The following is a 22399-nucleotide window of genomic DNA, read 5'->3' as shown; positions in this document are numbered from 1 at the left end:
CATGTTTCTTGTTTCCCCTAAGGGTTTAATAAGCTTAGGGGCTAGGGTATAGTACGTAGACACGTATGTAATCTTCACATGGTAACGAGTAATGGATATAATTGACTATATAATGCACAATTTGTGAACTACAATGCATACGAATAAGATGTGCTGTGTTATGATGTTTGACACATGTTTCTTGTTTCCCCTAAGGGTTTAATAAGCTTAGGGGCTAGGGTATAGTACGTAAGCATAAATAACAAATTGTAAACCGCTACGAATAATGCACCACATGGTAACGAGTAATGCATATAATTGACTGTATAATGCACAATTTTTGAACTGCAATGCATACGAACAAGATGTGCTGTGTTATTATGTTTGACACACGTTTCTTGTTTCCCCTAAGGGTTTAATAAGCTTAGGGGCTAGGGTATAGTACGTACACATTACTAAATGCAGGTATGTAATCTTCATTGCGATGATTAACCCATATACACAATACCTCTAATAATGCATAATATACTCAGATAATGACAATTAACAGCTACATAATGCACTACCTAGACCAAATAATGCACATACGTATATTCCAATAACAACAATTTGTTAGTAATGTCTACGTACTATACCCTAGCCCATAAGCTTATTAAACCCTTAGGGGAAACAAGAAACGTGTGTCAAACATCATAACATGGTACATCGTATTCGTATGCATTGCAGTTCACATATTGTGCATTATATAGTTCATAACATCCATTACTCGTGACAATTTGGTGAATTATTCGTATCGTTTTATAATTTGTTATAAATGCGTACGTACTATACTCTAGCCCCTAAGCTTATTAAACCCTTAGGGGAAACAAGAAACATGTGTCAAACATCATAACACAGCACATCATGTTTGTATGCATTGCAGTTCACAAATTGTGCATTATATAGTCAATTATATCCATTACTCGTGACCATGTGAAGATTACATACGTGTCTACGTACTATACCCTAGCCCCTAAGCTAATTAAACCCTTAGGGGAAACAAGAAACGTGTGTCAAACATCATAACATGGTACATCTTATTCGTATGCATTACAGTTCACATATTGTGCATTATATAGTCAATTATATGCATTACTCGTGACCATGTGGTGCATTATTCGTAGATACCAAAATGTGGCAGTTCCTTTTCCGTCAAATGACAATAATAACCCTGTAATGCACACAACCACCTTCTATAATGCAACACGGAATCAGTTTTATAGAATCAATTTGGTCCATTGATGCCTTAGATCTAACGCGTAATATTAAGAAGGAAAAAGGATCTAAGATGTGAAAAGGAGAATAAGGCTCCCCTATATATATATATTTAATATTAGTTAGTCTAGATAAAAAATTTAATATTTTATGTATTAAAATAGATAATGTTTATATTAATTTAAGAAAATTTATTTCGTAAAATAATATATAATTAAATACGAATTATCACTCTAAATATTACTTCCTTCGTCTCACAATGTGTTTAGACCACTAAATATTACTTCCTTCGTCTCACAATAATTATCACTCTTGATGGTAGCACATGTTTTAAGAAATATAAAAAAAATTGGTTGGAAAAGTTAGTGGTATGTGAGACCTATTTTTTATATTGATTTTATAATAAAATGTGAGTGAAAGAGTTAGTGGAACGTGGGACATACTTACCATTTATGGTAAAAATTAAGTGTGACAATTATTATGGGACGGACCGAAATGGAAAAGAGTGACAACTATTGTGGGACGGAGAGAGTACTTGATATAGAGAGCCAATAATTTGAAGGAATCAAGAAAATATTTGAGAGAACGAGTCACACAAAAATCACGAGAGAAAGAGCATGAATCGACAAGTGATGGCAAAAGAATTGGCTATTAAGACTCGTCTCAATATGCACGGTCATAAGAGCGCCACAACGCTACAAAATACAGTCGATACATTAAGGTGGCGTTCGGTTGCCATGACTAATATCATGAGACTACCCATCTAGGATTAAGTTGTGGGATTATTTTAGTTGGAGGGGGGAGACTATGACTAATTATCATGAGACTATCCATCTAGGATTAAGTTGTAGGGTTCAATCTTATGAACCAAACATGATACATATTTAATCATGAGATTTAATCTTGGCAACCAAACACCCCCTAAATTTAAAATCCTAATCCCAGATAGATAACTCGTTGTTAAAAATAACTTGACTTTATTAAAAAACATAGGCTCAAAGCTAAAGAATTATTACTTCTACCAGAATTAGGAACTATTTCACCATACGATGTTTTTATTCCATTATGTCTAAACTTCATTCCTTGGCTAGTAAAAGTTTTACCCAAAGTATTTGAGATTAAAATTAATATTGGTAAAGACATGGAGTGTGCCATGATATTCATAAAGGATATCCACACTATTGAGGAGTAAGAAGTTCAGTGTATATATAAGCACTTGAGGCCATCCACAACGCTGTTGCTATATTGTTCCTTAAACTACTATTTGAGGGTCACACTGTATTTTTTTACTTCATTCCTTAACTAAGGAACGGAACCTGCAACCCTCCGTTCCTTATCCGTTCCTTAAATTACTATTCATTCAATTTCATTTTTTAATTTTATTTCCAACCAAATACAATTTAAAAAAACACACTTCATTAAATAAAATAAACTTACAACATAAAATTCGTAAAAAAAACATAATTTAATAATTTCCTAAAAAATAAAAGTACACAATTTAATAATTTCATCCGTCAAAGTTTGCCCAAATGTGCTCAATTAGATATTCTTGGAGTTGGGTGTGGGCGGTAGAGTCGCGTGTCCTTGCACGAATAGATAACCGTTCTTGTATAGACGGATGCGCTCCACTTCGAGGCGGACTACTTGCGGTTGAGCTTCCGGGGGATTCGGGGTCGAACCAATTTCCCGCCTCGGGTCCTTCGTCTTGGAAAATCATGTTGTGCAAGATTATGCGCGTATAGATGATGTCGACCATGTTCTCCATGAACCACGTACGAGCCGGGGCTTTGATGACGTTGAAGCGCGCTTGGAGAACCCCGATCGCCCTCTCAACATCCTTGCGAGCAGCCTCCTGCTTCTGCTCAAAAAGAGTCTGCTTTGGGTTCACAGGCCTGCTGCACGTCTTCACGAAGGTAGGCCACTTCGGGTAGATGTCGTCAGCGAAATAGTACCTCATTTTATAAAGCAGGTTGTTGGCGACGAAGTTGATGGCCGGCGCTTTACCATCCAAAACTTCGGTAAAGAGGTCGGATTGGTGGAGCACGTTTACGTCGTTGTTCGACCCGGGGACCCCGAAGTACGCGTGCCAGATCCAAAGCCGGTAGTCGGCAACGGCCTCGAGTATAACGGTTGGGTGGGTGCCTTTGTGGCCGCTCGTGTAGGACCCCCTCAACGCCATCGGGCAATTCTTCTATTGCCAGTGCATGCAATCGACGCTGCCGAGCATCCCGGGGAATCCGTGCACTGTTTCGTGAAGGTCTAGCAGGAACTGACAATCGGTCGTGCTTGGCCTCCGGAGAAATTCGTCGGTGAAGGCTGCCCGGACGCCTTTGCAGAATTTGAGTAAGCACATTCGCCCAGTGGTGTCTTCGATGTGGAGGTATTCGTTGAACATGTCGGCCGTTTGTCCAGTCGCAAGCTGACGGATTGCTGCAGTACATTTGTGCTGGCTGGGACGGCCGACCGCGTCGAACCATTCCTGGAAGAACTCTTCCCGGGCTGCCAAAGTATTCGCGATGTGGAGAAATAGCGGTTTCCCCATGCGGAAACGGCGACGGAAGTACGTATCTCCCCAAACCAGGTTATTTCGCAGAAGTAGTCACGTACTAACCTTGCGGCGGCTTCCTCCCGGTTACGATGGATATACGTACGTGAGCGTCGTTGGGGCGACGCGGCTTCCTCCGCCTCCCGTCGTCGATCTTCTTCAAGTGATTGTTCCATTATTTGACGCATTTGTTCAAAAGAATCGATTAGTTTGATTAATTTGGGAGAAGAAAAACAGAGTTGATTTGAGATGAAAATTGTGGTGGAAATAAGAGGATTTGAGAGGAATAGATGTGTGTTTGTGAGTGAAATGAGTATGAAATGAGAGTATTTTATAGAGTAAAGAAATAAAAAAAATTGAAAAATGGCTATAAACGGTAATATTACCGTTTACAAATTTTTTTAATTTTTTTAAATTCGAATTAAAAAAAATTGATTTATTGCGTCATCGTGACGACGCTCACTCGCGGACCGGCGAGTGGGCGTCACCCATGGCCTGGGAGCTCGCCACGTCGCCTCGGCGCGTGGCGAGACGTCTCGTGCTGCGTCTCGCGATGGCGAGTCGCGCGACGGGCTGGGAACGGGCTGGTGACGGAACGGCCGGCTGCAACGCATTTCTCCGCTGTTTCGTTCCTCCGGAACGGAACGCGGGCAGGCGACGGAACGCGTTGCGGGTGCCTTGACAAATTCAGGATATACACATTATAAATCTCACATATTTTTCTCATTTTTTATTTATTTTCTTAGTTATATACTGTACTCTATATCATAATTAATTAATTTAGTAAAAAATAAATAAATAAATTGATAATTTTATTAGTAAAATATTTTGAAATTATATGGAGTAGTTGAAATTAAAAGCAAGATTTTAATGCACCGCACATTTTCATTTTCCTGTTTTCTTTTACCAAATACTACTAATGAACCTAAGATTTTAATTCTATATATAAACTCTCCCAAGATTCAATAAACATTCAGAAAACTTCCCAAATTAACCCAAGAATTCCAGATCGATAATAAAAAATCATGTCTTTGAAGTCAGCCCTCATCTTCCCAAGATTTCTATCAAATTGTTGCTTTAAACCCCTGCATTATCACCAAATTCGATGCTTTTCGGCCAATCCTAGATTTGATTTTAGCTGTATAGTTGAGCCTGATGATGCCATCGATGAGTTCCGAAATATGTTAAGAATGCATCCGCTCCCTTCTGTTATTGATTTCACCAAGTTGTTGACTGCTGTGGTCAAGATGCAACAGTACACACTTGCCCTTCACAAGTTCGACAAAATGCTTCAGAGGAATGCTCCTGTAGATCACTACACCTTGAGTGTTGCGATCAATTGCTTCTGCCGACTGAAAAGACCTGATTTTGGGTTTGCGATTTTAAGCAGTTTCTTCAAGCGTGGGTATAAGCCTAATGTGGTCACTTTTACCACTCTCATCAAAGGGCTTTTATTGGTCGGAAGGATCCCAGAGGCAACAAAGCTGTGTTGGAGGTTGTCTGCGGAGCAACTGTGCACTCCCGATTGTAGAGGGGTCATGCAACCATAGTAGAGGAAAAGAGGCTGAGGACATGTTAAGGAAGATGATATCGCATAAGGTCTTCCCAAATGTGGTTACTTGTAGTATTTTTGTAGATGCTCTTTGCCGAGAGGGAAGGATGGAAGAGGCCGAGCATATGCTTGTCAAGATGAGGCAAATTGATGTTCAACTGAATATTGTTACATACAATGGATTGATAAAGGGATATTGTTTGCTGGGAGAAATGGATAAAGCTAGAAACATTGGGAGAGGGCGGATGGGAGAGGCTAAGGATTTATACAATTCTTATTGATATATACAATTCTTATTTTTGGACTGATGTTGTGATATATACAATTCTTATTTTTGCCCTTTGCGAAGAAGGGCGGATGGGAGAGGCTAAGGATTTAATGGTGCAAATGATGAAAAAGGGGTGTTTGCCCAACAGTGTGACTTACAATATTTATGTTCAAGCTCTTCTCAAAAGGAGCAAGATGGCCGATGTGATTCTTGTCTTGAAAGAGATGACTGCAAGAAGGGGATGCACACTTGGCACTACCACTTTTACGATGCTGATTGAACCTCTACGAAGGGAAGGCAAATATAGTGTTTTATTTGATTTGGTTACGAAACTATTACCAAAGAAGTTATAGGCTAATCTAGTTGGATGTTATGTTGTGGTACTAATTAGTAGTATTTTAACAGATAGTTTGGAGTGTAAAAGTTCTTATTTGGTTGTTAAAATATAAGAACACGAGAAACTAAGGAAAATAATTCAGGATGACAAGAGACCATACATAGAGACAACTAATGCTTATTATCACAAATCGAGCTTAACTGTAAGGCACACATTAAACAGGATATTAGTATGTAAATACAGATAGAGGCTGCCAACATTTCCTCAAAGTTTGTGATTTTGAGGTTCAGTTTTTGCTATTACATTTGGCTAGTTCAGTGATCTCTGATGTGAAAATATTTGGGTCGAATTGATGATTACTATTGTTATTATTGGAATATTGAACTGTGAGTTATTTGAACTGCTAATCTATTTCTGGATGAATGAGTTGTGAAAGGGTTCAGCATCGTGGATTTTTCCAATGATATAACAGTTTATCAGAATTAGGCGACTGCTGCTGAATCGATAACAAGTTCGTTGTCCCTTGTTAAGTAATTCGTACTTCTTTTTTAAATGATCCAAGGTAAGTGAGGCATTTTATTTTATGGCAAAATCAAACACTTTGTTTCTCTCCTACTTTATTATTTCCTCATATTAGTAATGCCAATCTGACAAGTGGAAAAGTAGAAATTAATCATCCTTGTTTGCAATATGGTTACAATGAACAGTATATGTGTAGACATTGTTCACTCTTAGAAGGTGGGAATTCTGGAGTTCCTGATAGCCATGTGACGTGACAGTTGGTTCGGGAAGCATCACTTGGACCCTTGGGGTCGCTCTATTTGAAGCTGGAAAGGCATTTCCGTTTTCTGGTAAATCCCGCGGCTATGATATATTTCAAGTGAGGATAAACCCACAAAAGTGTGTCGTCGGCATCCGTTCTCAATATCCCTTCTCCTTTCCAATTCAAACACTGGAGTCGTCCGGTCCACATAGGTAAACTTCCTCTTACTTTCGCAACCTAAATGCGATTGATTCACATTAATGATGAGGTGCTTCAATGCATCCACAGAGGGCAGACTCATCAACTTATTGCAATTCCGTAGAAATAACCGTGTTAGAGATGAGAGGTTCCCCAACCATTGGGGCAATTCTTCTACTCCTATCTTCTCCAAACTTAATACAGAAACAGAGGTGAGATATTGAATGGATTGGGGCAGCCACTCCCAATTTTCCACCCCCTTCAATTGTAAGCGAGTAAGTGAGTTGCAGCATCTCTGCAACATTCCTTCCACAGTCTCTGCAATGCCAACACTATCCTCTCTTGACCATTCCACACTCACATCTATCTCTAATCTTCTCAAGCTGCTAAGATCCCAACTCTCAACACTACCAATACTAGCAGCCATCAATTTAGGAACACCTATGATTGTCAATATTGCAAGACGAGTAGATGATTTAGCAAGGCTGTCAATTAGCCTTGGTAGATTCTTTAGGCCCCCCAAAGCTTCCAATTCAAGATCCTCAACTGTAGGGGCCCACGGCTCTAGCATTTGACACGGCAATTCCATCAGCTCTCCGCATTCTGTAATTCTCAGCTCACGAAGGATCCCTTGTGATTGCCGTGCTCCACCACTAGGATTCCCAATCGACTTCAGATTCTCACAATACCAAATTCTCAAAATCTCTAGAGAATTGAGGGTGTCCAAGCCATCTGGTAATTCTCTCAACACACCACAGTTGCATATTTCCAAACATGAGAGATTCTGATTGTTATAGAATATCCTTTCTGGCAGATATTCCAATATATCTAACTCTTCTATTTTAAGTGATGTTAAATGATTGAACGAAGTATTTATGAGCCTCACCTTCCGCAAACTGTACAAAGAAAGAGACTTGAGATTAGGCAAGTGCTCCAGCGATGGGATTTCCTCAATTTTTGAGCACTCGGACAGTTTTATTTCAATCAAGTTGGCAAGAGGTACCCAAGAGCCACGAGGCCCATCACGTACTTCCATCTTCTCAGTCCATGCTGGAAACCTTTTGCCTCTGAATCTTGAAATTTTCAATTTCTTCAGATTTTCATGAGGTTGGAGGCCTTCCAATACACTCTCATCATTTATTTCATCTTCTCTATAATCACTCCATCGAAACGCCAAATGAAATAAGTTTGGTTTCTGAGATATATTTGCTTTCAGAGCATCTTCCTTATCACACACCATCTCCAGATTACCAATCTTTAGCATTCCTTTGAGATTCTCCAAACTTCCGAGCTCTTCAATATGGTATCCCTTCTCTTTGCCTACTGTGAAGTAAGGTAGTGTTTGGAGACTAGTTAATTTCCCAATCTCCGCTGGAAACTTTGTATCAGAATAGATATGAAGATGCCTTAAGTTAAACATGTACTTGAGCGTACTTGGCAGTTTCTCTAACCTCCAAATGTTTACTCTTAATGTTTGCAAAAGATGGAGTTCACCAATCCATTTAGGCAACTTTACAATTTTTGTATTTGAAATATTCAAATTTCTCAAATGTACCAACCCCCTAACTGAATCAGGTATCTCTTCATAATCACCAGAAAGAGTAAGATTATGCAAACATTCAAAGCCTGAGAACTTAGTACAAGAAGTTCCACCTTCCAAGAATAATGTACGCAAGTGCTTGGCCACATTTTTTGGTATAGGACTTGATTCTTTTTTCAGAAACATGTATCGAGCAGGGGTACTGTCATCTGCATTATTGGATAAGACAGAAGATGCAACATCATGCACAAGATCATGCATCACACACTCCGAAACATTTCCATAATCATTTTTCTCCGCAACTTGCAACAAAGAGTTTTGTAGAAGCACACTAAAAAACATGTTGCCCACAGACTCCATGTCATCTCTTCGGCTTGGTTGAAGAAAGCCTTCTGCCATCCATAGCTCAATCAACTCATGTTTCTCAATTTTCCGACCTTTGGGGAAAACCGAACAAAACGTGAAGCACTTCTTGAGCGACGGTGAAGAGAGGTGATCATAGCTTAATTTCAATATTTCACAGATATTTTGACCTCCTTCAGCATCTGAAAGCCATTTTTCATTGATAATGCGCCAATCTTCTTCAGACTTACCGCAATGCACTCCCCCGACTACATTGGCAGCTAAGGGCAAACCCTGACATCTCTTAGCAATCTTTCTTCCAATCATCTCGAATCCCGACTGAAATTCTCCATTTCCAACCAATGTTTTGGCTTTGATTATGGACCAACAATCTTCATCCGATAAGCCATTCAGATGATGAACATGAATTGGGCCAACAGTTGATGCAACTTTTTCACTCCTGGTGGTGATGATAATGCCATTTCCTTTGGTAGAAGTAGCTCCTATTATGGATTTTATAAAGTCTTCCCATTTTGAAATATCTTCATTCCATACATCATCAAGAACAAGAAGATAAGTTTTGTTCTTGAGAGCTTCTTGAAGCCTTTTCACGATTTGTTCCCTCTCAACTCCATGACCAATATCTGAACTCAATGCCGAAAGGATTTTTTTGAAAAGACTGATTGGATCAAAAGTTTGAGAAACATGAACCCAAATAGGTGATCCAAATCGAGCCTTTACGCTTCCATGATTAAAGACCTTCCTAGCCAACGTAGTCTTCCCCATACCCCCCATTCCAACTAGAGCAACGATGGAGAACATCCGTTTCTCTTCCTGTGGGTGGGTGTGGGTGAGCATGTGAACTAGTTTAGGTACATCATCATCTCTTCCAACAAAGATTTGATCAAGACTCAACGAATCCGTCTCAGTGGAAGTATTAGCAACCGCAGCAGGTGCCTTACGAATTATATCTTGAAGGCCAAGATCTTTCGCCCTTTGGTTCATAGACTTAAAATCCGCATTGATTTGTTTGATTGTATGAGCCATATTAAGCCGGCGTGAAATGCCATTAAAGGATGAGAAAAATGATAGTACCTTATCCTTGGCTTTGGTTGCCATCATTTTCTTCACTTCTTTGTGGAGACGATGGTATCTGAGTTCGTCCAAGACATTATCAGCATCGAAAGCCAGAGCTACGAGCTCCCTCAGCCAGCTCTTGACAGCATCTTGTGTGATGAATTTCTTTTGTGCATCACTCAAGTGGCCTAGAATCATCTCCATTGTCTTCTGCAGCTGTTGGGCATCTTCCTCGAGATCTCGAATTAGAGAGTACTCTTCCTTTATAGCGTTGAGGAGGTTTTTGAGAAGAACTTCAATGGCTGCAGCACCTTGTTAAGAGCACAATTCTCTTAACAAAGAAATCCTGCGATTACACTCGCAACACACCAATCCGGCGCCCCGAACGTTGGGGTCGGCGGCTCAATTCGTGGCTGGCGCGGAGAACTTCCTCCGTCGGCAGTCTTCAAGGTTTGATAAGGAGTATTGCACAAGTAACGTGGGCAAATTATTTCTTCATTCAATGAATAAAAAGATAACAACCTACCCCTATTTATAATACTAGAATACTAGCTTAGGGAACAAGAAAACAAGATATGAAAATATACTATGAATCAAAAGATATGGGGAATAAAAAGATAACTAAATATTTGGGGAATCCTAAGATATAGGGGGATCGTAACAACTCCCCCACGGTTAAAATCCACCTTGTCCTCAAGGTGGAAACCACGACACCACGAAGAGTCCCTCCGGGATCAAACGCACAAGACTGCCCTCTCTTTTTCAATATTTTCTTTGTGTTGCTGATTGCGGCCTTCTTCGTAACCAATTTTACAGTCTTGACTCTAATCCCATCCTCAAATAACATTCTCTTCTCTTCCATTTCCTCTTCAAGGTTGTACTTTTGTATCTCAAAAGCAGCCTTGTCCTCCTCAACAAGGCTTAGACTCTCCATCCTCTCGATTTTGCTCTGCTTTTCAGGATGCATACTTAAAGTCTTTTCTTTCGACTCCAAACTAGAATCAAGAGCTTCAGGTTTCATCTCTTTCTCGATCACCCTCAGAAAAGTGTTGTTGACCTCATCTTCTCTTTTGGTAATAGAGTCATTCTCTTTCCTTATCTCTTTTTGATTCCACACATTACTAAGTACTATCAACTTCTCTTCCCTCTTCTCTTCATCATCGTGCGAATCAATTTTCCACTCCTTTTTCCTTGAGCTTGAGACACCCGCTTGCGGTTGACGAGGAAAGGCGCATAATGGAGCTTTCACGGACATCGATAGCAAGGGCTGGCAAGGGCTCGGTGCGGCGTAGGGAGGAAGCTCAATAGTCGATGTTGTACTTGGCTGCTGTAGCTGACGATCTGACGGAGTCAGCTGTGGCTGATGTTCTGGCAACGGGGGAGCGCGAATCTTTCCAACACGGCGACCGGACGTTTGGGAGGGCAGATCCCAACAAGTCTGGTTTTTCACATGCAGAAACGGCTGCTGGTGCGATTCTGACGAAGACCAACCCGAGTTCGGGCTTTGGCGAGCGCAATGCGGCTGTCGGAGTGGTCGTTCCTGCTCCGCGAACTGATCCCCAGAGGTGAAGGCGTTGCGCGGAGGCCGGTAGACATTCTGCCGAGCGGAATACCAGCTGGAAATAGAGCGTGCGTGCGGCGGCTCGTAGTAGTCGCTGAGCACTCCAGGTTGTTCCCAGTCTGAACACGAATACGGCTGCGGGCCGTACGTATCTGGGCTGAAATACGATGACGGCCTAGAGGTGTATGGAGGTGTTCTAGGCCGCGATTGACTGTGGGGTGGATAGCGGCGGGTTCGCTGCGAGTACATCGGGTTTGGAGTCTGATGAGGCGGTGGCTCCGGCAGGGGAGGCGCATGAAGTTTGCCAAAGCGTCGATTGGTTGCGTCCAACCGGGTCTCCAGTTTGTCAATCGCAGCATGTATGCGATCAAACAACTTAGTTGTATAGGAGTCTTCCAAATTTGGCATCTCAAAGCCTCTAATTAGGGTGAATGGATGCGGAGGGTGAGAACCGATGAAAGCACCAGTTGTTAAGAGCACAATTCTCTTAACAAAGAAATCCTGCGATTACACTCGCAACACACCAATCCGGCGCCCCGAACGTTGGGGTCGGTGGCTCAATTCGTGGCTGGCGCGGAGAACTTCCTCCGTCGGCAGTCTTCAAGGTTTGATAAGGAGTATTGCACAAGTAATGTGGGCAAATTATTTCTTCATTCAATGAATAAAAAGATAACAACCTACCCCTATTTATAATACTAGAATACTAGCTTAGGGAACAAGAAAACAAGATATGAAAATATACTATGAATCAAAAGATATGGGGAATAAAAAGATAACTAAATATTTGGGGAATCCTAAGATATAGGGGGATCGTAACACACCTCCATCCATGGTTATGCAGAAGAGATATGCAGTATGAGAGAAAATGGTTTTTTGAAATTTTTTCTTCTTTCCGAAGATGAGTGTTTGAACTGTAAACCTGTGGATAACTATTCAGTGGATATGGAAGCAGCGGCCATCAATATTCAAACACCAATCAACTTTGTTAGAAGTTTCTATTTCTATTCAATTTTGTTCTACTCCATTAGTCTATGAGTGAATATCTAATCGATGATACTCGTTACGGCTTATAAGAAATGGACATTTATTTTGAACGTGAGATTTAAGAAATTAATATGATAAGATTAAAATGAAAAGAGCAAAGCAAAAAAAAAAAAAAAAAAAAAAAAATAAGAGAGATGAATAGAGAGTAAGTAGGTATAAGAAGATAAACTTTTTGCTAAAAAAAATAATTCAACTAGTTTGGAACAATTAGAAAAAATACAACTGAACTACCTTATTATAGTAAGAGTATATAAAAAATAGATGAAAAAAATTAGTACTATAACTGTAAATATCCTTGAGTAGGAGTAACTGAACGAGTTTATGAAAAATAAGTTAATTTATAAAAATAATAAAATGATTTTTAATGGTGTTCTAAAATGACAATACGAGTATTTAATAGTGGGTATAGTGGGTATTTTTGTCATAATAACTTTCAAAATATGCCAAACTATCTCGCAATTTTCAAAATCAATCAAAATATGGATTTATTGTAATTATTCTACAGCGAAGAGATCTGGTCATCTAGATCTAGGTGTAATGTTAAAATTAATTCAGTATGAGATTGATCGCATGTTAATTTTATTGATAGCAACCCGATTAATCCGCTGGACTAATCCGAAACCAGAGCTTTTAGGATCAAAGTTGAAATTTTATAACCCGAAAAATATAACGTGATTAACCCACACCTGATTGACCCATAACTCGAGTAGGGTTGGCTCGAAACTCGCTGGGCCGACCCGATTAACATCCCAATACAAATTAATGCAAGAATAGTTATTGGGCCCGTTAGTGGATATTGTTGGCAATTCCAAAAAAAAACATAGAAACCACAACTACTCCATGGAGTTGGAAGAAGTACTCTTATAGGTCGGAGAGTTTGTAACGTAAGAACTATTCCATTGATCTTTGTACAAAAACTATTACTAAAAGATATCTAAAAATAATTGTTATTGCATACATTTAATAATAAAATACGACTGAGATTGGTAGAAAAAGTTCCTTTCTATTGCGTCTCCTACCTATTTTGATCCCTCTCTTTCATGTACTCAAAATATAGTTTTTCCACTATTTATATGAGGTGCGAACCCAAAGAGCATCCACAATAGTGGACGAGCGCGCAGACGAGCGACCGGCGAACTGCTCGTCCGTCGCGCTCGTCCACTATTGTGACCGGTGAGCGCCCCACGGACGAGTCAGACGGAAGAGAGGATGTTCATCCTCTCGTCCGTCTGCTAATCCACTATTGTGGGTGCCGACGGACGAGAGCATTTTGATTTTTTTCATAACTCTATATATACGGCTCGTTGCACTTCATTTCATTTGCACCACAGATGAGAGACCGACTAACACATGTAATATCATGCACAGCATGATCGTCGAAAACGAAGACCTAAAACAAAAATATATCATACCATCATCAAGACCCCGTTCGGCTAGCGGCAACTATACATATTCAAGGCATACTAATATACTTTGGTCTTAGCTTCAATCTCAACCTATATGGTGGGCAAAATTCCAAGAAAGGACGTCATGGCAAAATTTATCCGCCATTTGTACCCTGAAAAAAGAAGTTTCCAGACATAGGAAAGACGCGAGATGCTCTCGCGTGTTTTAAAAGTATAGACGCATCAGTCTAATGCGTGTTTAAATAAAACACGCATATTCCTCTCGCGTGTATTAAAGGAGAGACGCGTCTTCCTCTCGCGTGTTTAAAGAAAAGACGCGACACGCTCTCGCGTGTCTCCCTTGCTTCACAAAATCCGTCCAGAAGGCAGAACATACCACAAAACGCGAAGCAGCAGCGAAAATCGGCGAAATTCTTCCCAACCAGTGAAATTCGAAGCCTAATCCGATATTTAGCTCTCCTATTCCAATTTGAAGTGTTGTCAGGTAACTTTCAACCCTTACTTTCGATTTTTATTGGTATATTTTAGGTGGGTATAATAGTTAGGGTTCATGGGGTAGAAAGTATTTTGTTGAATTTGGTTGAATTTGGTGTTGAATTATTCAATTTGGTTGATTTTATCTTGAAATTGGTTGTATTTGATGTTGAATTATTCAATTTGGTTGATGTTTTGTTGAACTGTTGAACACGGTCGAATAAGGTGTTACTTTGTTGAATTTGGTGTTATTTTGTTGAATTTGGTGTTAATTTGGTGAATGTGATTGATATTTTGTTGAATTATTGAATTTGGTTTTGAATTATTGAATTTGGTTGAATTATTGAACATGGTTGAATATGGTGTTGATTTGTTGAACATGGTTGATATTTTGGTTTTGAATTATTGAATTTGGTTGAATTTATTAAGTTAATTTTTTTTTATAAAATTTGGTTTATAATTAAACATGTTAAATTTTGATTATATTAGGATGTCGCGATATGGACCAGAAGATCCTTTTGTATTGCATTATCAGCACAGTCATATATCACGCAAGGCGTGGGCAGGAGAGGAAACAACCTCTTTCAATATTCGGCGCTTTGAGGGACATTTCTGGGAAATCGATAATCATCACAGACGCGTGATTGATTATGTCTGTAGATTTGGTTTAGGTGGAGTTCTTTTCTGTGGTAAGGCTCTGGATGTAGATCATGCTTTGATCACAGCATTGGTTGAGCGTTGGAGGCCAGAGACACATACATTCCATCTTCCCGTAGGGGAAACTACCATTACATTACAAGACATTCAAGTATTATGGGCTTTACGTGTAGATGGAGTACCCTTCACAGGAAATGGGTTTTGTGAAACTGGGTGGAGGGGTTTATGTGAAGAGCTCTTGGGCTTCTATCCCCTTCAAAACGAGATGAAGGAAAACGGTATCTTGGCATCCGCGCTAATACATAGGATGATGATTGAACCGTTAGAAGATGGTCTCGAAGACGAAGCCTACATTCAACGGGCACGTATGATTGTGCTTGTGCTATTGGGAGGGTTGATCTTACCCGACGGCTCAGGGTGTAAGATACCTCTCATGTGGTTGACCCAACTTCGAGATGTAGAGGCCGCCTCTATGATTAGTTGGGCGAGTGCTGCACTTGCTACATTATACCATAATCTTTGTGAGGCGTCCATGGGCAAAAGGACAGACATTGGAGGTCCGACAGTGCTCCTACAGCTTTGGGTGTGGGTGAGAATGCCCACTTTGAGACCGGATTTTGTATCGGCACGTATACATACAAACAACACTCCATGTGCATTAATGTAAGTTTGTTGTTTCCTCTCTTTTGTGTATTTAATGACAACATATTAAATTGACAACTTTTCTTATTGTAGGTGGACTGGGTCCTATATGATAAACAGAGCCCCCAAACATTCTGTTCGACATTATCGTGAACAGTTATCATTACTCCAAAATAGCCAGGTAAAATGAATAATGTTTGATATATATTTGGGTATTTTTAATGTAAACTTGTTATTGTAGTTTATTTGGATGCCCTACGTGGACCGTCAATTGCCAGACTCCTGCCTCGAGATGAACAACAGTTGGAGATCTGTGACGTACATGGTTTGTTGGGCTATTGTCGAAGCACATGAGCCTGAGCGCGTAGTTAGACAATTTGGAGGCACGCCGTTCATCCCGGAATTGTGTGATTGGGGTTTCAATGAAACTCATTTCAAAACCAATCGTCGTGGAAAGGCTAAGACGAACTGGGCTGTGCAGAACAAGGCCTACATCCAACATTGGGAGAGAAGGTCGGAGTTCGTTACTAATCATTACATGGAGCCTCTTGCAGACCACGTGCAGGTGATGAGAACTCGACAATACATGGAGTGGTATTTTAAAATTACCATTACATATATCACGCAGCCGGGTAGGCTTCCAGAAGTAGGGATGAACACTGTTGCATCATCATCTACACTCCAAGTAAGTATTGTATTTTTATAGTTGTTGTTTCATTTTAAAAGTATGTATGTTATTAAATATGCATGTTTTATTTGTTACAGGCCGAGACACTGGCACGTGTTTTTCATGATCTCCCATACAGCAATGACGATCAACCCATGAGTTGATAGACCAGCTACCATCACGTTTCTTAAACGTTGCTTCAACCTCCCAATTACATGGGTAGCGTTGCCCAAGGTCCCTGCATTTTCTTTTCGGACCAAATGGGTCCCTACAAACTGCATGCCATCTTCTTGATTTACTATCCATAACCTCATACATCCGACCTGTTCCCACATGCCATAATGTGACAGCAGTTTTCAACTGTAATTTGCTATCAAATTTTGTTCTCACATCTATATGTCTCGGATTATCCTCATCCCAATACCACATATCTTCTTCAACCAATCCATGGTCTTCTGAAAAGTAACCTCGGCTGCCTTCACATGGTAATGATCGAAAAAATGGTAACCCTTCAGGCACATAGTCGGGAACAGATTGCTCCCCACGAACAGATGGTTGTACATAATTCTCAACCATCATATCAAGTGTCTCGTCGTCTGTAGAATCTTCACATGATTCTGCACTATAATCAAGATCACTTGGTTGAGAACCATCGGAACCATCACAATCAGAACCATTTGCACCATCAACATTATCTGCACCATCACAATTATCAGAACCATCTGCACCATCACAATTATCAGAACCATCTGAACCATCACAATTATCAGAACCATCTGAACCATCATAACCATCAAATGTCACATTTGGTACATCTACTGGTTCATCAACATCCCTCCCAGATGTGTTGAATTCAAAGCTATGATATTCATCATCCCTCCTAGATGTCCCGACATCAAAACTAGGATAAGCATCTCTCCTAGACGTTCCAACATCATGATGAGTGATAGGTGGTTCAAATTGCAAGGCAGTGGTAACAGGAGTATATTCAATAAAAAGTTCAATTTGACGTGGATTTTCAGCAAACATATACTCCAACAAATTATCATCCACTGGTGTAGCTATATAATTCACCACTCCACTAAAAACCACAGGATGCCTCCATGTTAAATCAATCGTATAAGCATCCAACTCAATTCCAATTTTTTCACATATCATTGAAACAAGCTGATAATAAGATATCTTTTCATTCAATATAATAAATGATTTTGCACGAGGGGGATCATAAGCAACACCCAAACCTGGGAGCTGAATAATTTTCTCATCCCAATATAAACTCACAAACACCATTAAACCTGCAAAATAAGTACGACATAACATCATATACTATAAATTCAACATACTTAAATAAATATTGAACAAAATTAAAATCGAAAATTCAATATCAAGTTCAATGCCATAAACCCTAAATCTATACCTAACTAACATATAGCAATGATAATTGAAATTAATAGTCAAAAATTACCTAACACCACTTAAATTAGGAATTAGAGCATCAAAATATCGGATTCACTTCGATTTTCGCCGCCTAGAGACGTTGGCCGTCGCTGAGAGTGAGAGAATGAGCGAGGTGGAAGTGAGGTCGAAAGTGAGGTTTCTGCCTTCTGGACCGATTTTGTTATTCAAGGGAGACACGCGAGAGCTTGTCGCGTGTTTGCTTAAAGACGCGAGAGCGTGTCACGTGTTAGATATACACGCGAGAGCCTGATGCGTGTTTAATTAAACACGCGAGAGCTTCAAGCGTGTTTAGTTAAAACACGCGAGAGCTTGTCGCGTCTTTCCCCTCTCTGGAAACTTTTTTTTTCGGGGTACAAATGGCGGATAAAATTCGCCATGAGGTTTTCTTGGAATTTCGTCCTATATGGTGTGAAATATATCTAAATGAGTTAAAGAAACTCTCTCAAATAAATGCACGGATTCTATTTGATTCACATCACATCCTAGTTTCTTGAAACCTTAACTTTTATCCAATACCAAAATCTTATCCAATACCAAAATCAGGCTTCAAAAATAATTATATGATTTGCAAAACCTAAAATGAAAAGGAAAGAAAAACGTAAATAAGAAAGAAAATTTGAAAATCTATAATATAATGTTTTTATTCCTCAAATGGCCTCCGATGAGCAAAATTCATTATGCATCAGCACACCTCTAATGGAATCCTATGTTTGATTCCTTAGCCTGTTTCACAAGTCTTATGTGAATATCAAGTTATTCCAAGGCTGTGACTTTTTAAGCTCGTCGGCGGGAACTGCATCAATAAGAGGTATAAGATGGTTAATGACGGAGAGGAATTTAAAGCACTACAATTACATGCTTAAGAATTTTAATTTGTTTGGACTTTTGTTTTATAGGAAAATTGCACCAAAGTATAGTACTCCGTAATTGCCAAATCAAAGAAAAAAGATTCATTAGCAAAGTTTCATGAAAGTAAACAATGAAGAAAAAAAAGGTGCACATCACAAAGAATTGTTTTTTACAGAAACATCTTTCTAGCCTTCACATTCAAAGAAACTGTACCGATAACAACAAAAATCATATACTATTAATATTTGTCAATTGATTTATCTCAGATCGGATGGTTCTATCTTAAAATTCTTTTGACAATTTGGTAGTTTTGGAAATATATGTAAAACTGCAAGCAAAATATGAAAAACAGAGAGGGGTCCCCCATTGCTTCTGTATATTCTTTTCCTAAATGGATATGAAAAAACGATACTTACTTGCTACAAACTTTCAAACAGGTTGGACATCGACATAGATTTCCAGATGGCGATGGTGGCTGTGCCACTCCGAATCAATACGTAGTTCTGGGCAATCATTAACAACGAGTTTCCTCAATGCATCCATAGAGGGCAGACGCTTCAACTTGTTGCAATTCCGTAGACGTATAACTCTTAGAGATGAGAGATTCCCCAACCATTGGGTCAATTCTTCTACTCCTATATTCTCCAACGCTAACCACCAAAGAGCAGTGAGATTTTGAATGGATTGGGGCAGCCACTCCCAATTTTCCACCCCCTTCAACTTTAAGCCACTAAGTGTGTTGCAGCATCTTTGCAGCATTCCATCCACAGTCTCTGCAATGCCAACACTATCCTCTCTTGACCATTCCACACTCACATCTATGCTTAATGTGCTCAAGCTGCTAAGATCCCAACTCTCAACACTACCACTACTAGCCGCCATCAATTTAGGAACTCCTGTGATTAACAAATATTTGAGACGAGTAGATGATTTAGCGAGGCAGTCAATTAGCATTGGTAGATTCTTTAGCCTCCTTAATCCTACCATTGAGAGATCCTCAATTGTAGGGGCCCACCACTCTAGCATTTCACACGGCAATTCCATCAGCTCTCCGCAGTTTACAATACTCAGCAGATGGAGGATCCCCTGTGATTGTCGTGCTCCACCACTTGGATTCCCAATCGACTTCAGATTCTCACAATTCCTAATTTCCAACACCACCAGAGAATTGAGGGTGTCAACACCATCTGGTAATTCTCTCAACAAAGGACATCGTGATAATTTCAAATGTTTGAGATCCTGATTCTCAAAGAATAACCATTCTGCCACACATTCCAATGCCTCTAACTCTTCTATTTTGAGCCACGTTAAATGAAAGAAAGAAGTATTTATATACCTCACCTTCTTCAATCTTTCCAATGAAAGAGACTTGAGATTAGGCAAGTGCTCCAGCTTTGGAATTTCCTCAATTTCTGAGCACCCAAAGAGTGTTATTTCAATCAAGTTGTCTTGTGGTACCCAAGATCCTTGAGGCCCATCACGTACTTCCATCTTCTCAGCCCATGTTGGAAGTCTTTTGCCTTTGAATCCTGAAATCTTCAACTTCTTCAGATTTGCATGAGGTTCGAGGCCTTCCAACACACTCTCATCATTTCTTTCATCTTCTCTACCATCACTCCATTCAAACACCAAATCTATTAAGTTTGGCTTCTGCTTTATATTTGCTTTCAGCGCGTCTTCCTTATCACCTACCTTCTCCAGATTACGAATCTCTAGCCAGCCTTTGAGATTCTTCAAACTTCCGAGCTCTTCAATTTGGTATCCCTTCTTTTTGCCTACTGTGAAGTAAGGTAGTGTACGAAGACTAGTTAATTTCCCAATCTCCGCTGGCAACTTTGTATTAGAATGAATATAAAGATGCCTTAAGTTAAACATATACTTCAACGTACTTGGCAGATTCACTAACTCCCAGCGTGCTCTTAATGTTTGCAAGTGATGGAGTTTACCAATCCATTTCGGCAAGTTTACAATTTCTGTATCATAAATATTCAGATTTCTCAAATGTACCAACTCCCTAATTGAATTGGGCAACTCTTTATAATCACCAGAAAGTGTCAGATTATGCAGACATTCAAAGTTTGAGAATATAGTACCGGGAATTCCACCTTTCAAGAATATTGTACGAATATGCTTGGCCACATTTTTTGGAATAGGACTTGATTCTTCTTCAAAAAACTTGTATCGAGCTACAATACTGCCATCTGCATTATTGGATATGACAGAAGATGCAAGATCATGCACAAGATCATGCATCACACAACTTTCCACATTTCCATCATCATCTTTCGTTGCAACTTGCAACAAAGAGTTCTGTAGAAGCACATTAAAAAACATGTTGCCCATAAACTCCATGTCATCCCTTCGGCTTGGTTGAAGAAAGCCTTCTGCCATCCATAGCTCAATCAACTCATGTTTCTCAATTTCCCGACCTTTGGGGAAAACCGAACAAAACGTGAAACACTTCTTTAGCGATGGTGAAGAGAGGTGATCATAGCTCAATTTCAATATTTTTGAGATATTTTCACCTCCTTTAGCATCTGAAAACCTATTTTCACTGATGAAGCGCCACTCTTCTTCAGACTTACCGCGAAGCACTCCCCCAACTACATTGGCAGCTAAGGGCAAACCTTGACATCTTTTAGCAATCTTTCTCCCAATCATTTCAAATCCCGATGGAACTTCATTTTCATCAACAGTTTTGACTTTGATTATGGACCAACAATCTTCATCTGATAAGCCTTTCAAATTATGAATATGAAATGGATTAACAATTGAAGCAACCTCTAGACTCCTGGTAGTGATGATAATGCCATTTCCCTTGGTAGAAGACACTCCCAAAATGGAATTTATAAAGTCTTCCCATTTTGGAACATCTTCATTCCAAACATCATCAAGAACAAGAAGATAAGTTTTAGTCTTGAGAGCTTCTTGAAGCTTTTCCAAGATATCATCTTTGCTCTCAACTCCATCACTTCTCCTTTTAGTCAGCTTATAAAGTATTTTGTTGAAGAGACTTATTGCATCAAAAGTTTGGGAAACATGAACCCAAATATGTGATCCGAATCGAGCTTTTACCCTATCATGATTGAAGACTTTCTTAGTCAACGTAGTCTTCCCCATGCCTCCCATTCCGACAAGAGCAACCATAGAGAAGATCCGATCATCCTGGATCTTGGTGAGCATGCTAACTAGTTTAGGTAGATCATCATCTCTTCCAATAAAGATTGGATCAAGACTGATCGAATCCGTCTCAAAGGAAGTATGAGCAACAGCAGCAGCAGGTGCATTCACAATCATGCTTTGAATGCCAAGATCTGTTGCCCTTTTGTTCATACACTCAAAAGTAGCATTGATTTGTTTGATTATGAGAGCCATATCACGCCGGCGTGAAATTCCTTTAAAGGATGAGAAGCATGATAGTACCTTATCCTTGGATGATTTCATCTTGTGTACTTTTTTGTGGAGAAGATGATAGCTGACTTCGTCCAAGACATTGTCAGCATCGAAAGCCACGGCTTCAAGCTCCCTCAACCAGATCTTGACAGCATCTTGTGTGATGGATTTCTTCTCAGCGTCATTCAAGTAGGCTTGAATCATCCCCAAAGTCCTCTGCAGCTGCTGTGCATCTTCGTCGAGACCTCGAAGCAGAGAGTACTCATCCTTGAAAAGGTTGATCAGGTTTTGGACAAGAACTTCAACGGCTGCTGAAGACACTCCTTCCATGGTTTCGGAGAGATAGATCTAGAGAGAGAAAATAATGGTATGTTTATCTTCCAAGATGAGGAA

At 39.8% G+C, this 22399-nt stretch overlaps 5 protein-coding genes and 1 pseudogene across 8 annotated transcripts; 2 read left to right on the top strand and 4 right to left on the bottom strand.

Moving 5' to 3' along the window:
• Nucleotides 1-4697: 4697 nt before the first annotated feature.
• LOC121777266 lies at nt 4698-6079 on the top strand (annotated as a pseudogene).
• A 383-nt stretch (nt 6080-6462) lies between these two features.
• Nucleotides 6463-10323, bottom strand: LOC121777262 (disease resistance protein RGA2-like). Its single transcript, XM_042174451.1, has one exon. The coding sequence runs from the start codon at nt 10057-10059 to the stop codon at nt 6730-6732; it is 3330 nt and encodes a 1109-aa protein (XP_042030385.1). The 5' UTR covers nt 10060-10323; the 3' UTR covers nt 6463-6729.
• Nucleotides 10119-11824, bottom strand: LOC121776980. The gene is made up of 2 exons (XM_042174114.1): nt 10562-11824; nt 10119-10166 (listed from the first exon to the last, which is right to left on the bottom strand). The coding sequence occupies exons 1-2, from the start codon at nt 11822-11824 to the stop codon at nt 10119-10121; spliced, it is 1311 nt and encodes a 436-aa protein (XP_042030048.1).
• A 3006-nt stretch (nt 11825-14830) lies between these two features.
• On the top strand, nt 14831-15664 carry LOC121776979 (serine/threonine-protein phosphatase 7 long form homolog). Its single transcript, XM_042174113.1, has one exon. The coding sequence runs from the start codon at nt 14831-14833 to the stop codon at nt 15662-15664; it is 834 nt and encodes a 277-aa protein (XP_042030047.1).
• Nucleotides 15665-16329: 665 nt separating this feature from the next.
• Nucleotides 16330-18069, bottom strand: LOC121777265. Of its 2 annotated transcripts, XM_042174457.1 has the most exons (3): nt 17772-18069; nt 16880-17601; nt 16330-16589 (listed from the first exon to the last, which is right to left on the bottom strand). In XM_042174457.1, exons 2-3 carry the CDS (start codon nt 17594-17596, stop codon nt 16575-16577), a joined length of 732 nt encoding a protein of 243 aa, XP_042030391.1. In that variant the 5' UTR covers nt 17597-17601; nt 17772-18069; the 3' UTR covers nt 16330-16574. The 2 variants fall into 2 exon arrangements, with proteins under 2 accessions (XP_042030391.1, XP_042030389.1); XM_042174455.1 differs by having other exon boundaries at nt 16330-17601.
• Nucleotides 18070-18379: 310 nt separating this feature from the next.
• Nucleotides 18380-22399, bottom strand: LOC121777264 (disease resistance protein RGA2-like). 3 transcript variants are annotated; one of them, XM_042174453.1, is made up of 3 exons: nt 20503-22399; nt 19030-20391; nt 18380-18557 (listed from the first exon to the last, which is right to left on the bottom strand). In XM_042174453.1, exons 1-2 carry the CDS (start codon nt 22334-22336, stop codon nt 19043-19045), a joined length of 3183 nt encoding a protein of 1060 aa, XP_042030387.1. In that variant the 5' UTR covers nt 22337-22399; the 3' UTR covers nt 18380-18557; nt 19030-19042. The 3 variants fall into 3 exon arrangements, with proteins under 3 accessions (XP_042030387.1, XP_042030388.1, XP_042030386.1); XM_042174454.1 differs by having other exon boundaries at nt 19030-20586; nt 20707-22399; XM_042174452.1 differs by having other exon boundaries at nt 19030-22399.

This window comes from Salvia splendens, chromosome 18 (assembly GCF_004379255.2).
Source record: "Salvia splendens isolate huo1 chromosome 18, SspV2, whole genome shotgun sequence".
NCBI lineage: Eukaryota > Viridiplantae > Streptophyta > Magnoliopsida > Lamiales > Lamiaceae > Salvia > Salvia splendens.
The sequence above is the reverse complement of the archived record's forward strand: the minus strand, read 5'-3'. Positions and strand labels throughout refer to the sequence as shown.

Bases quoted from the DNA above. Each gene is read 5' to 3' on its own strand.
- LOC121777262 (XM_042174451.1), bottom strand. From the start codon at position 10,059: ATGGAGATGATTCTAGGCCACTTGAGTGATGCACAAAAGAAATTCATC.
- LOC121777264 (XM_042174452.1), bottom strand. From the start codon at position 22,336: ATGGAAGGAGTGTCTTCAGCAGCCGTTGAAGTTCTTGTCCAAAACCTG.
- LOC121776979 (XM_042174113.1), top strand. From the start codon at position 14,831: ATGTCGCGATATGGACCAGAAGATCCTTTTGTATTGCATTATCAGCAC.
- LOC121777265 (XM_042174455.1), bottom strand. From the start codon at position 17,596: ATGGTGTTTGTGAGTTTATATTGGGATGAGAAAATTATTCAGCTCCCA.
- LOC121776980 (XM_042174114.1), bottom strand. From the start codon at position 11,824: ATGCCAAATTTGGAAGACTCCTATACAACTAAGTTGTTTGATCGCATA. The intron at 10,167-10,561 runs GTTTCCACCTTG...GCTCTTAACAAG, and splicing joins GGACTCTTCGTGGTGTCGTG to GTGCTGCAGCCATTGAAGTT.